At 46.6% G+C, this 13,998-nt stretch overlaps 1 protein-coding gene across 1 annotated transcript; it reads left to right on the top strand.

Moving 5' to 3' along the window:
- Positions 1–3,508: 3,508 nt before the first annotated feature.
- LOC135814802 (uncharacterized) lies at positions 3,509–13,256 on the top strand. The gene is made up of 7 exons (XM_065327977.1): positions 3,509–3,654; positions 3,754–3,905; positions 7,686–8,039; positions 9,679–9,729; positions 10,780–10,912; positions 12,013–12,057; positions 12,408–13,256. The coding sequence occupies exons 3-7, from the start codon at positions 7,738–7,740 to the stop codon at positions 12,606–12,608; spliced, it is 732 nt and encodes a 243-aa protein (XP_065184049.1). The 5' UTR covers positions 3,509–3,654; positions 3,754–3,905; positions 7,686–7,737; the 3' UTR covers positions 12,609–13,256.
- The last annotated feature ends 742 nt before the right edge of the window (positions 13,257–13,998 follow it).

Raw genomic sequence — 13,998 nt, 5'->3', positions numbered from 1 at the left:
GCAAGATATGCAAAAAGATATGCCAAAATATGCCAAAATATGCTCGACATAAGCAGAAAGTGTAGATCTTTTCAGTAAAATTACAACCTTGGAATATTCACTGGCTTCACGGCTATCATGCTTATGGTGCAAATCAAAACACATGCGGAATAGTATGGCTGGGGTGTGTCCCCACCAACCGTAGCGATAGTGTTCATCCATGGGGAAATGGAGCAAACGTCTCAACTATTCCTAATTCATCCATAAAAGGCATTTCTGAACGCATTTTGTCCATAATATGAATGTTTTGTCCTCGTTTTCTTCAGAATATTCGAATTATATGCTGGCTTCATTCCAATATTCCCTTTGTCGCTCAATATGCCATAATGAACTGTCTCACAAAAATATGCGGAAATATGCGCAAGCATATTTGGACGAGGCCTAACCGAAGCGCAGCTCTTCGCAATGAAATACGTTTCCGTGAAGCAAAGCATTTAGACAAGGGAATGATATGGTAGCGGGCAATAACAAGGGACACATCAGATAGGCGGGGCATGCAAAATACAATACGCAGCGCTCTATTGCTAAGTCGGACGACACGGTCATGGAGGGAGTAATTAAAGGGGAAGTTAAGGCAAAATCAAAATTTCACCAGTAGTAGTCTTCGGGGTGCTGAGTCGAATGGTCGTGGTCCGAGGAAGCTGAGACGCTCCCTTCCTACTTGAATCCCAATCGAACTCGCGCACTTCCACCGAAACTGGGTGACTGCGCCCTATGAGATGGGGATAAAAATGTCACTAAAGGCGCCATTTCGTTCTTATAAAAGCACGGATGACCACGATTGGCCCTTATGCTGTAGTCTTTCGGACGCTGAGTCGACTGGTTTTGGTCCGAAAATGCTGCGATGCAGCGTTCCTCCTTTATTCCCAATCGAACATTGTTGAACAAGCGGTCACGTGCTCCTGCGTACACCAGTCACCTGGTCACCGTGCCCTGCAGGGTACAACTTACTAGCCTGTTTGACCTTTTTCGGGTGGAGTCCTGTCACTCGAGTTGAACTTTGGTGTGAAAGTTGTCGCCTGCTGGCGTGGTGACCAGGTGATTTGGGCACCCAGGAGCACGTGACCGCTTGTTCAACCACGTTCGATTGGGAATAAAGGAGGAACGCTGCATCGCAGCCTTTCCGGACCAAAACCAATCGACTCAGCATCCAGAAGACTACAACATATGGGCCAATCGCGGTCATCCGTGCTTTTATAAGAACGAAATGGCGCCTTTAGTGACATTTTGCATACAAATCCCCATCTCGTAGGGCGCAGTCACCCAGTTTCGGTGGAAGTGCACGAGTTCGATTGGGACTCAAGTAGGAAGGGAGCGTCTCAGCTTCCTCGGACCACGACCATTCGACTCAGCACCCCGAAGACTACAACTGGTGAAATTTTGATTTTTGCCTTAACTTCCCCTTTAAAGGGGAAGAGTGTGTTGGTCCCTACATGAGAGCTCGCGGTTTTCCTGCCGACTTGAATTCTCACTTGACTGACTCACGATTAGGGTCCAGCGGATAATGCTCCGAAAATGTTCGTATAATGCTAATCATAATGCTCCAAAAACTACCTTGTAATGCTGATTATAATGCTTCAAGAAGGCTATTGCTCTTGGTTTGGAACAAAAATGGAAGAAAGGCTGCACATTGTTAAACTTCCAGGAAAGGACGCATTTAGTCGATCTGCCTCCGAAGCTGCTACAATTTCTCTCATGAGCTCCACCACTTCTTAGCACTATACGACTGGATCGAGTCTCCATTGGTTGCTCTCCATTGCAACTTTGATGCAGGGCTGTGGCTGAATAGTGGGTGCATCGAATCGTTTCCCTTGCTTATCCATGTAGTGAGAGGTGAAACCATTATTGTTGGTGATCATTTGGATGCTGGAAGCATAATGGAAGTGGTGTTCCTGCCTGCAGACAAGATGTCACTGCTTCCACTCTGTGAAAAATCAGTCTTCATCTGAAACAGCTCACATGAAGCCAGTCGACAGACGATCTCAGATCGAGATCCCTCCCATTTGCGGAAATCCTGAAAACACATGGTCAGAAGTTGTTTTGCCGCTCTACATCCTCTGCTTGCGCTGTCTTCTTCTCCTGAGGTTGCGTGGAGACAAATGGTTGGCCACAATACTCTTCTTTTCTGATAGCACTTGACTGTAGTAGTGTAGGCCTTGCATTACAATTGTGAATTTGTCCACGACGAACTGTACGTGCTTCACCAGGAAAGTAAGACAGGCGCTCCTGAGCACTCAAATCGACTTGGTACTGCGTCCATGAGGACTTCTAGTTCTTTTCGAGTTCTTTTCGAGCCTGCTGATCTTGACTCGGCAAAGGCAGTTATTTGGAATAAGCTCTTGCATACATGTAGCCGCTCCTTCATCCAGGTCCAAATTTATCAATAGATGAGTGTTTTCTTCAGTATCTCTAGAGATATGCTATGGCCAGAGCCTATGGCATAACAGGAAAACTCCTCTTCGTCTCTTTGATATTCACTTCGCGGACGTCTAGTCTCCTCCATGGCTCTCCATGATTTCTAAAAAAGAACTCCTCGTAAATCATCGTTACGGATTTTGTGTGTAAACAGCCTCAGTTGCAACGTTGGGCATGCTACATCACCTTTACATTTACCTGACTACATTGCTACATAAAGACTTTATGTACAATGATTATGTAGCAATGGCATTACATGTATGAAGTCAGGTAAATGTAGCATTGCCATTAGCGCTAAATGTGTTACGTGTCTACAAATCACAAAGTTATGTGCCGGTACAATACGTCAATAGTCAACACATGGCGTTGCACATCATGGCTTTAGCCGATTGTTGTCGAAAACCTTATATTTCCCGACATTATCCACTATGAAACTCGTTATGCCGCTGAAACCTCACATAATGCTCGTCTTGTTCCTTTCTAATGCTCCATAATGCTCTGATGCTCGGATAGTCTCATAATGCCGAATATACCTCCGACTCTGCTAAAACTAACATACTCCACTGTCTTACACGTGAGTCTCCACGTTCCCAAGTAACGACTTTTACGTAAAGTCGTTAGGAGCAGGATCTACAGTAGGAGTAAAAATACAGACGCAGCCTATGCCGGCTATACAGTGTAGTATGGTAGACGATAATTATCACGACGGTCTGTACAACGTCATCAATGATCAAGATTCAACTAACGTTACTTTTCAAGATCAAAATCCAGAACTGCATCGGGACCTGTACGCATGCGCATAATTTATCTAGATCACGTGTTTAGCTCTTCTGAATCTGAGCGGCGTGAGCGACTGAGCGCGCGGTTCCGCACTGCCACTGCATGCACTTGCACTGCTCTTCCATTATCATGATTATAGATTTTGGTTGTTGAGCCTTGACTTGAGCCTTGAGCATGAGGGCCTCTTTTTTGTACCAGTCACCAGTACAGTCATGCATGCGCATATCGCGCTCTGATCAGGCATATTAATATGCAGCCACGGCGCAGCACAGAGTCAGACCCGGTCATATCATATCAAGGATGAAAAGCGTCGACCCTTTTCATCACCCAGACGTGGCTTGCCTTGAGTGACGAGTCAGAAGTGAGTTGTGGCTGCACCCTTGCTTTGCTCATTCCAGGAGAAGCAACGTTGGTACGCGGGTAAGTATTGGTGCATTGATGGTTGGGATAGCCTTTTGAATGTTGGTCTCACTCACCGGCTTGTCTGTGCGTGGTGTTCTTGCGTGTGGACGTGTGCAGACTTGATTTGCCCTTTGGCCGACTTCAGCCTTCTTGTCTTGAGGTCCTTGTCATACGGTACACTGCCACTGGGAGAAGAGAAACTGTCGACACGCACTGAGGAGGGTGAAGCTAGCCGTTTTGTGGATCACTCCAGTCCAGGGAGCGTTGAGGTACGTGAGTTACTTCATGGCTATTCCTCTGTGATCTTTGTTGGCTGTAGACTGGTGAGTTGCAGGATGTCTAGGGGACGATAAAGGTGCTGCTACATCTTCTCATACTTTGCTTAGCTGTGTCACGTTTTTTCTCTCATTATCCGCGTGTAGCTGATCTTGATCAGCTGCAGGTTTGAGCGGTACCTCGTCCAGTATTTGGCTGTAGGAGGGTGCAGTACTTTCTCTTTGACTCTGTCGAGCCTAGCCCAGTTCAGAGAAGTTTCAGCGTCCGTGCAACTGAGTCACGCCGGGTCCGTCACCCGGCCTGCCCGTGCCTCCGCGTCCTGGGACGTGCCGGGATGGTGGACCTATGGCTATGCCGTGTTGGGCTTGTTTTGGATCGGAGCAGGCTGCTGTCGCGTCCGCCCTTCCTCTCTGTACTTGGCAGGCTAGCGGTAATCTTAGTCGGACGCCGCGGTATTATGCCATTGGCGTAATTGTCATTGGCAGGAGTTGCACTGCTTGTCGCACGTCGTCTCATTTTGCACTTGGACGGTACCGCGGTACCCGCGTGTAACTGTTGAGCTATTTTCCGCGAAAGGCTCCTTGCCACCTTGGCGATTCTTGTGAGACGATCGCCGCTGTACGCTGTGCGCATACATGCATGTCCGTTCTACATAACTGCTTACTTACAAGTGCCATTGTGTTTTAATACGTGCGTTAGATATTAGTATGTGAACGTTGCAGACTCTCGTTCTCTCTACAACCAACAGTGCAGTAGGCATGGCGGACTGTCTATATTGACTGCATGGAAGCAAACACACTGGGAGATATGAAAAATAGTAAAGTTAGCCAGATTTGATTTGAGTCTTTGGTTTCGCCTGGCCACCCGACTGTCCGCTGTGTACACTGATGAAGCCGCGAAGTCTGCGTGCGTATGTTGTCTCACCACCCGGCAACCTCTCGCGGGCACCTGAAGTGGACGAGTGGCGGGCTACATGTACATTATAGCCGCATGGTCCAGTCCAGCAGCTTCTGTGGGCATGACATGCTGCGAACACCCAGTCCATCATGGACATGGGCCATCCAGCCAGCCAGCCATCATTTGACCTTTGCACCCTTTCCCTTAGTGTTCAGGTCGCATCATCATGTCACTGTGTACATGTATGACTGTATCCTTTCCCTCGCACATCAAGTCACACATCAATTTTCTTTCCGTATTTACGCAATACGGTCGTGGTTGTGACAGAGCCCGCCGTGGCCATTGAATATTATTGACCATTATCATTGACCATCATCATCACCACCACAGTTTGCTCTGCGCCAACCAACACGTCTTTTAACAAACCACCATACCAAGCACGGTGGCCACACGTATACACCCACTGTTGAAGTTTGATTTCACGGTGGTTATTATTTGCGTTATGCTGCAAAATTAGCAAACATTAAGTTAATACTTCGCAAACATTGGGCTGTTTACAGTACGTGATTACTCCACCCTCGGCGGCAAGGTTGATTCCCTGGACATGTCCTCCGAGGCGCCACAGTTGTGGTGGTGGTGGTATGTGCAACTGCAAGATACGTTGGTCTGCCCGGGGCTACATGCGCAGTAGGTAGACTAGAGTGAATTTCAATACCCGTGTCCCCAGCTGTGATCTGGCCCCACATGCCTGCTATCAGGTCGCGGCAAGAGTCCATAACCCCCCAGAGTGTGCAACTCGTGATCCTTCTCAGCACAAATCAGTGCCGCAACGAAATCCAAACTTCATACGTCATGTAGTGAGTAGCTATGACGAAATGGGAAGTTTGGCCCGGACCTACTTCGCCCGTTTGCCCAATTATTTGGGGTCTTTCTTTACGAATCCACGGCCAGGTATTGTACGTAACACGCCTGGAAAGGCTCAAGTACACAAATAATTATTTTAGAGTTATCGAACAGTTTTCTCTTTTGAGTGTCTCTCCGATAAGAGAAGAACAATGGCCACTGTTGAACCTAAAGCAAAGCGCTCCCCATTGTCGCCGGAGTGCAGTGTCTCTGTGGACGATATTCGTCAGTTTTTGCTCGATCTGGGCTCCTCATTTTCTTCTCTCGATTGTCGAGTGTTGGAAATTGTACCAAAATGGGACCGAGGAGCAGGTTGAAGCACATCTACTTCGAAATCGATCGGGTCTTCATGCCGTGTGCCAAGAGCTATTTCCATCAAATCTTGTAAATCTATATCCATGCCTATTCTTGCTATCCCGGAGTCACGAACTCTCCCAATACAAGCTTTTCAGACAACGAGCAGAGAAACTCTCTTCAAATAAAAAAATTCTGTGACTGTGAAATCAAAGCCGTTCTGCTGACACTGCATAGCCCGTGGAGCAAACGTTTTACGTGACACTTCCGTGGCTTGCTACAACTTGGAACCCCCGCCGGATGTACCAGATATGCACATGGCCCCATCCGCCCATGCTTGCCCGGGGACCGGATGACGCAATGTTTGGATTTCGTTGCGCCAGACCCCAACCTGGAGTTGCACACTCTGGGGGGTTATGGACTCTTGGTCGCGGTGGTAATAATGACGAGGGCTATGAGCCAGTTGGCGTTCAGTCCTGTAGTGCAGCACAATGCGGTGGTGGTGGTGGTGCTGTTCAAATTTATATGGGCCATGTTTCTCGTCGCAGATATTCATACTGGTAGGCGGGAATAAAGAGAGTACCATAACGTTCCGTGTATACGCCCACTCAAAATAGTGCCCATCGAATTGACATCCACACTCAAAGCCCACGAGTTCGCCCATGCCGGAAAACCACCGAGGGTGATGCTGTACCTTTGTATTTATTTATTTATTTATTACAGCCGATCTCATAGCACAGTGAGAAGACCGGCCAATACAAAGAGAGAGAGGGTGTTAGCCAACCACGGCAAGGAAGGGAGAAGGGGAGGAGAAGAAAAAAGGAACCGGCATGAAAAAGTAGTGATTGCAACAAAACGAGAAACACGAAATCAAAGTCGAGGCTCGACAAGGCTCTTTAAAAGGCGGAGGGAAGAAAGGTCCTTAGCTTCTTGGGGAAGTGCCAGCCACGCAGAGTACGCAGTGAAAAAGGGAGAGTGAAGTAGAAAGGAGGACTTAGGTTTCGTATATGTATGTATGCGTATGTGTGCAAAATGGTATGCGTGCTTATGAAAACGCAAGCGATGCGATATGCACCTTGTATAGGCCTAGTCCTGAAATAACACCCATGCCCAAATATACGCCTAGTTTTCAGCCCCTTGTTCTGTATACGCCTGGGGCTTATTTACGGCAACGAAGACACCGGTGTAAACTAGGCCTGCAGTGAATACGGCTTGAGCCGATGGGCTCAAGTCGCAACAGTCGATCACTATTCGCGGACTGTGTATACAAGCTTGATGTCTGCATCCTGGCCGCGTGCATGAGTGTCGGTGGGTGTTAATTACATGCATCCCGTAGTGACGCGAATAAAAGCATGTGTGCCTATACCCGGGCATAAGCCCACCCTCAAATACACTACAATGTAGTAAGCGCATGGACTTATAAGTTAAAACACCCTGATGCCATCAAAATACAATGTTTGCCGTTTTTCTATGCAGTCTTTACATTCCATACTGGTAACACAAGCGCATGTGGCCAACCTTCACCAAATTACAAATATGGCAAAGATCGCTTCCATAAGCGATGAATTTCTTTCTTGGGTGGTCCATAAAAGTATCGCTAGTTGCGCGTGCAGTTCAGAGAAAGCAAAGATCTACATTTCCAACTGCGGCTGATGTCTGTCGTGTTGTTTTTCCTGCAGCTTAATTCATTAGTGTCCCGTCACCAGCAGCAGCATCAGCAGCATCACCAGTATGTCAGACAGACCAGTAGAGTCAGTAGCAATGAGTAGCACCAGCGTAGAAGAAACTAGACGATCTCAGGCGCAACCTGCCCCAGTGAGAACGCCAGCCATCACAACAGAACCGGAAGCTCAACCTAGCACAGCTTCCAGTGCCGACGCGGAAGTTGAGGCAAGCACATCGTCGCCAAGCACAGCTCCCAGACTGCAGCCAGAAGCCCCGCCAAGCGCACCCTTGGGCCGCCCGAGGCCCAAACAAACAGGCGGTCGCTCGTCGAGAGCTGCAGCCTCATCAAACAACCCCACAAATCGCAGGTGAGTACATTTATTACATGCACATGTACATCATTGCATGGTACATGGTACTGCCGTGGACATGGAAAACCGGTCGAATGACGGGGGCCGGCCCGGCGCCCTCAGTGCGTACAGAACGTTGCATGCAGTGCACATGTTGATCCGATGCGACCAGCGCGCTACAGCGCATAAATGAATGTGTGTGTGTGTACGGCATGCGTACTCACGGCTGCATGGCCAGCGCCCTGGGGCCACTAGACGTGCGACCGGATTTTCATGTCCGCGACAGTACCTCTGCCCCATCCACGCTGTGCTCACTTGGCGCCTATCAAGAGGTAAACCCCTTGATAGGCGACAAGCCTCTGGGTCATCCTAATAAACTATTATTATTATTATTATTATTATTACCTCCATGCATACTCTGATATGTTGTTTGATGAAACCAGTCTTGTCCCTTGTCCTGTCACCGTGAGATAACAAAAGATGGATTTTGATTACATCATTTCATCAGGTGACTTGGCTGGATGTCTGATCCCATATATGGGTGATGACAATTTCCCGTATTTAGAAGACTGCTGGATGGCAAACTCCATACAAGTCATACTGAAGTATATGGCAGGCTTCTTGAAGGGAAACACTCTTATATGGGTAGATTTACACACATGGCATTCACCCAAATCTATCTATAGGTCCTTGATCCCTTTAAGATGAGCGTTTTGAGGATCTGAGAATTGTTTTGCATATCAGGAAGCCATGTTAAAAGCCGCCCAGATTTATTTCGTTGTTTTGCCTTCACTCAGCTGCAATTGCATAGGTCGATTTGCGTTCCTTATTTTCTACCTGTGGTCAGCCATGCGCTAGCGTGCATGCCAAGTGTCATATGACTTTCTTCTTGCAGCCAACCTCGCACTGGGATCCTAATACTGTAGAACGGGTACTTTTTGCGACGTAAAAAACCCTAGCGAATTTAGCGATCGACTTATTTTCGCTAAAGAGTTTCAAGTCGCTAATCCGTTGAGACATTAGTAGTGCACTGGTGATCCGTGAGTACAATGCAGCACTACATTATAGTACATGTAGTAGTAGTACTAGTAAGGCAATTATTACTATATTCAATAGCACATGTTTTATGATGTTCTCTCGTACTACACACTCATAGTACACGGTAGTGATGATTTGTACATACAGTAGTAGAATGCAGTATCAAAATGTGTACAATGCAGAAAAATGCAAATCACTAAAATAAAATGTCGCCAACCGGTTGACAATGGGAAAACGTCAAAATTTATAGTCGCTCGAATTACCCGTTGTACAGTAGCCCTAGACTTCGGCTACATAGGCAAACAAGTCGAATACTCTGGTTCCATCATAGTGCCTGCCCGGCCTCGAATCGCGAAGCAATGGAACCATGATTCTACCCTAGCGTGTGTGTAGGCACTTGACGCTCTCTATAGTCACATGGAAAAGACTGAATCAGACTCAAAATACTGTGACAACATAAAATTCTGGAAAGCCTAGCGGATGTATATTCTGTTCAAAGCGGGTAATTTTCTTTTGTATTCACCCATATTTCATGTTACACCTGTTTGTGTTAACTAAGCAGGTTCCATTGTATATGGAAGTGATGTCCTTCTTGCCTGATATTTCTGAAATGCTTCAGGCTGCGCACAGAGTTGGCGGACATGCTGACGGATCCACCGCCAAATTGCAGGTAGGTCAATTGGATCTGCAGGTTGTGTCCGAGTAGTACAGTATTGAGTCCAGTTACAACAATACATACGCACTACACAGTGATGCCAATACACTGATGTATTTGGTGAGGACAGAAACATTACTGACTATACAGTATACATACAAGTAGTACATTGTAGATGAGTAGGTACATAGAATCAAGAAGCCCTTTACCTAGAAATACAGTACAAGGACAATTTTTGCTGGTGAAAACTTTCGGACTTGTTTTCGTTAATTTTAAAGCCAGGGACTGATATTTCTGAAAGTAGTAGCCCTAATCAAGCTTCAGTTTGGAATGAAACGGCGATTGATTTTCTCTGCTCGCCTTGTGAAATTAACGCAAATTAATTCTAAAGTAAATTTGCAGTTGTACTGTCCAGGAGGATGCTGCGACGGTAAACATTGTATCATAAGGTTTGTGTGGAAGAGTGATTTTAAAACAATAGACATTGGAAAGTTGCAGAGCGTTGTGACTCTAATAATAACTAGGGGTAAAACAATTATACTGGATACTGGAGATAGCAATCAAGAAAGGGCCAAAGACGTGAGATTTTGTGGGAAATAGTGTATCCCCCCCCCCCCCCTCCCCTACCCCTTGATCATGGTCCTGGCCGTGCCCCTGTACTCATGTCCACTTGTGACCATTTTGCTGTGGGTGTGATGTGTAAGTGTGTAAGTGTTCAATATTGGCATGGTCACTGAGCTTATCGGTGCAATGCATTTATCCCATGTGCGATGATGGTGTTTGGAGTGGGTGCATGCTCGACAATGGGAATAACGTATGATAATGCCGAGAATACTGAACCCGGAGAGAATACTGTATGTTCTCCCAGGCTTTTTGGGTCACTGTCTAGTCGAGTGTCTACATGTACATGGCTGCAGTCAGGTGACAGTTGGTAATCCCTAGTAAGGTAGCCAAGTATCATGAAATCATTTTGTATTTTACTACAGCTAGCACTGTCTCTTTCTCCAGTGTGGCGTAAAACTCGTGCTGCGCCATGTTTGACTGCATACATTTGCTTGACTGCAGTGCATCCTTGTTTGGTGAGAGGGTGGATCATTGGCTGGCCACGATCATGGGACCGCCTGGGTCTGTGTATGAAGGCGGCGTCTTCTTCTTGAACATCCTGTTCCCGAGCAACTATCCATTCGAGCCACCCAAGGTACGAGTGATAGTAGTTTAACCTGGGCTGTGGGTGTTTCCAACACAATATTCGCCTTTTCAATAGAAACTAACTCGAAGAATATGTCCACGCTTCCTGGAGATAGATACTAGTATACAAAGTGAAGGCTATGACCAGAGTTGAATCACTTCTTCTTGAAGTCTTTGAAGTCCTTTATGCTTCTTTTATGTGCACATCATGGTGGTACAACTTTTTAGGGGCCATTATAATGACTGTGATGAGGTCATTGGCAAGATGGGAGTGAAATTTGGAAAATGTTTCTTGCAGAATGCTTCTCTAATTTCTTCTCTAATTTCTTTTGTTCTCACTTTCACTTTTGATCATGCTCTGAAAAATATGGCCTAGTGCGGGTCCAAATTTCATCTCTGTTTCAAAAGTCACTTAATTCGCGGAGCCCAGCCGATTGCCATTATTCGCAAGGCTGACTATGATCAGTGACGCGTATTGTATGACAGTATCATTGATGTGATGACAGCTGTCAGCTGCAATCATGTGCTGTACACTGCATTATGGTGAAAACTGAAAAAGAAGGCGAACTTCCAATATTGAAAGTTTGCGAGGTGGTATGATGGTGCTGAAAATTGTAATCCCATTGAAATAAGCCCCAGTCTGTATTAACACTCTCACCCCTCCTCCTCCTCTCTTGAATAATCTTCAAGAAATAGATGATATGCCAAATAACGTGCAACTGGACTTGGATTGCAATGCACACCAGTTGCATACAAATTATACTACAATGTGTGCACGGTAGGCTCTGAGCTCTGCAGGAGCACAAGTCACAGGTAACCGTACAACTTTGAACTTTGTATGCAACTACTCTGCAATGCCCTTCCATGTCTAGTTGCACGTTATTTGGCATATCATCTATTAGAGGAATGCATATGATTCTCAGTCTGCTGCATGTTCTTGTGCTAACGGTCAGTTAGTTTGACTTGAGACATCTGTAGGTTAGCGGTGCAAGACAATCACAGATCCAGCGTGCAGATCCAGTGCGACGGCTGTCCAGCCAGTTTTGATTCATGATTGTTGAGCTCCTTCCGGTTTTTTTTTGTTTTTTTGTTCGCTGCTTTGTACGTCAGGTGACATTCAAGACGCGGATATACCACTGCAACATTAACAGCCAGGTACGGTCAGGACATCACAGGAATGAAGATTATCTCCTTCGTTTTGTTTTGGCACGTGTGTGTGATGTGGTGGGTGTATTGATTTCATGATCTCATGCTACATTGCAGAGACCAGCAATGCCAGCAAGAGAGAGCTGGAGATCTGGATGATAGACAGTAGACACCTACTCGTACAGCACTTCTTTTTTTAAATTTTTTAGGCTACTTTCTTGTTCGTTCCGCAGCATGTTATATTGTAGGGAGAGAGAATGTACATCTGAGATTCATGTGAATCCTGCATGCGTGCTACATGAGTACCTGCCGTAATTCTAACTTCCACTGTGCTTTACTTGCTACCTACACATGCACAGGGTGAGATTTGCTTGGATATCCTGAAGGACAACTGGAGTCCGGCCATGACTGTCAGCAAAGTCTTGCTGTCCATCACGTCTCTGCTTGCTGACTGCAATCCGAGTGACCCGCTCGTTGCCAACATTGCTCGCCAGTTCACCGGTGATCGAAGCGGGCACGATCGCATGGCACGCGACTGGACTCGTCGTTTTGCAAGATAGCCGTATCCGCTGACCTAAAAGTCAGTACATGTAGTACCAGTAATACTGTGTTCTTGAACTTGAGTGTGCTCCATATTCCACTTTTACCTTCTTCTTTTTTATCCGTTTAAACTGTTTTGTGAACCCAGCATGGTCCCGGGCTTCATTGATCCATGTGCGAGTCGTGTACCAGATTGGGTTGTGCTCTATTATCTAATATATTCAAATCAAACTGCTGATCCCCGTCGCCGCTACAGTGATACGCTGCTCTCATCCATCCATCCGCCTCGTACCTCCACTGCTTGATAGTTCTGTTTAAAACTCCGACTTATGCTGCTGCTCTTCGGTCTCCTCCTGTGCTGCATGTATGATCGTGACAGCAGGGCCGAAGTTACTGCCTCTAATGCTTTTAAAAACATCACATGTTTCTCCCAGCCCAGGTGTACCTTTGAAGTACATACGGTAATAGTACTGTCTGGGACTGATTCTCGCTATTGTAATAATACTAACGATATGTGTGCCATGGTTTCAATTCTGCATTCTTTTTTATCGCTTCATCTGTTCTGATTTACGTCCCTTGATACTATGCCTGGCTCTGCCAGCAGTGGTCAGCAAACCCCCGCTGTGAATCATCATGCTGTTCCGAGGAGACGTTACTAAATATTCTGACGGTTCTAGCTGCGGGAGTGCACGTGGCAGATCTGCGTAGTCTGTACACCGTTGTGACTGTGTAGTCTGTACACCGTTGTGACTGTGTGGAAGAGTAATATGGGTGCTGATCAGGTGAAGCCAGATTTTTACTTCACCGCACATGACGGTAGCGTGATGGTGCGAAGAAGTCATCTTTTCCGCGACAATGGGAGTGCGTCTTGTTTTCAGTGCACAAAGTTAAGTATACATTGAGATTTACTCATTGCATCACGGAGCAAAATCCATTTTAGCTCATGCAGGGGCAAGTGAAGACCTCAGCCGTTGTGCAAAGGTGCATTAGAGGAGCAAGGCTGTTTGACGATGACAGCATGTCACAAGTCGGAGGGGAGGACACACTGTATGGCCAACAGTGTTCCTGGCTGCAACCAGAAACCGGTTGGAAGAGGGTCTGAACCGGGCCGGGGCACAGCACCATACGGTTCATATGGTCGCAATATCGGGACTCGACCGACCGGTTTCTGGTTGCAGTCAGGAACACTGTTTTCCATACAGACTCAATGTGTCCTCCGCCTTAATTTAAGCCGGCCTTGTGGCATGCTGTCATGACTACAATTATTGTAGCTTGCATATACCGGCCAGGAACAAGGCTGTACAGACTCTGTCAGTAGATCTCTACGCACAGCACATCCTGGCAGGACGTAGGGCGGAGTAGTCTACTACACATGACTGTAAAGACCCGGTTCTTTTTAGGTCTTGATCT

Source organism: Sycon ciliatum, chromosome 4, assembly GCF_964019385.1.
Source record: "Sycon ciliatum chromosome 4, ocSycCili1.1, whole genome shotgun sequence".
NCBI classification, from domain to species: Eukaryota; Metazoa; Porifera; class Calcarea; order Leucosolenida; family Sycettidae; genus Sycon; species Sycon ciliatum.
This window is presented reverse-complemented; position numbering and strand designations above follow the sequence as displayed.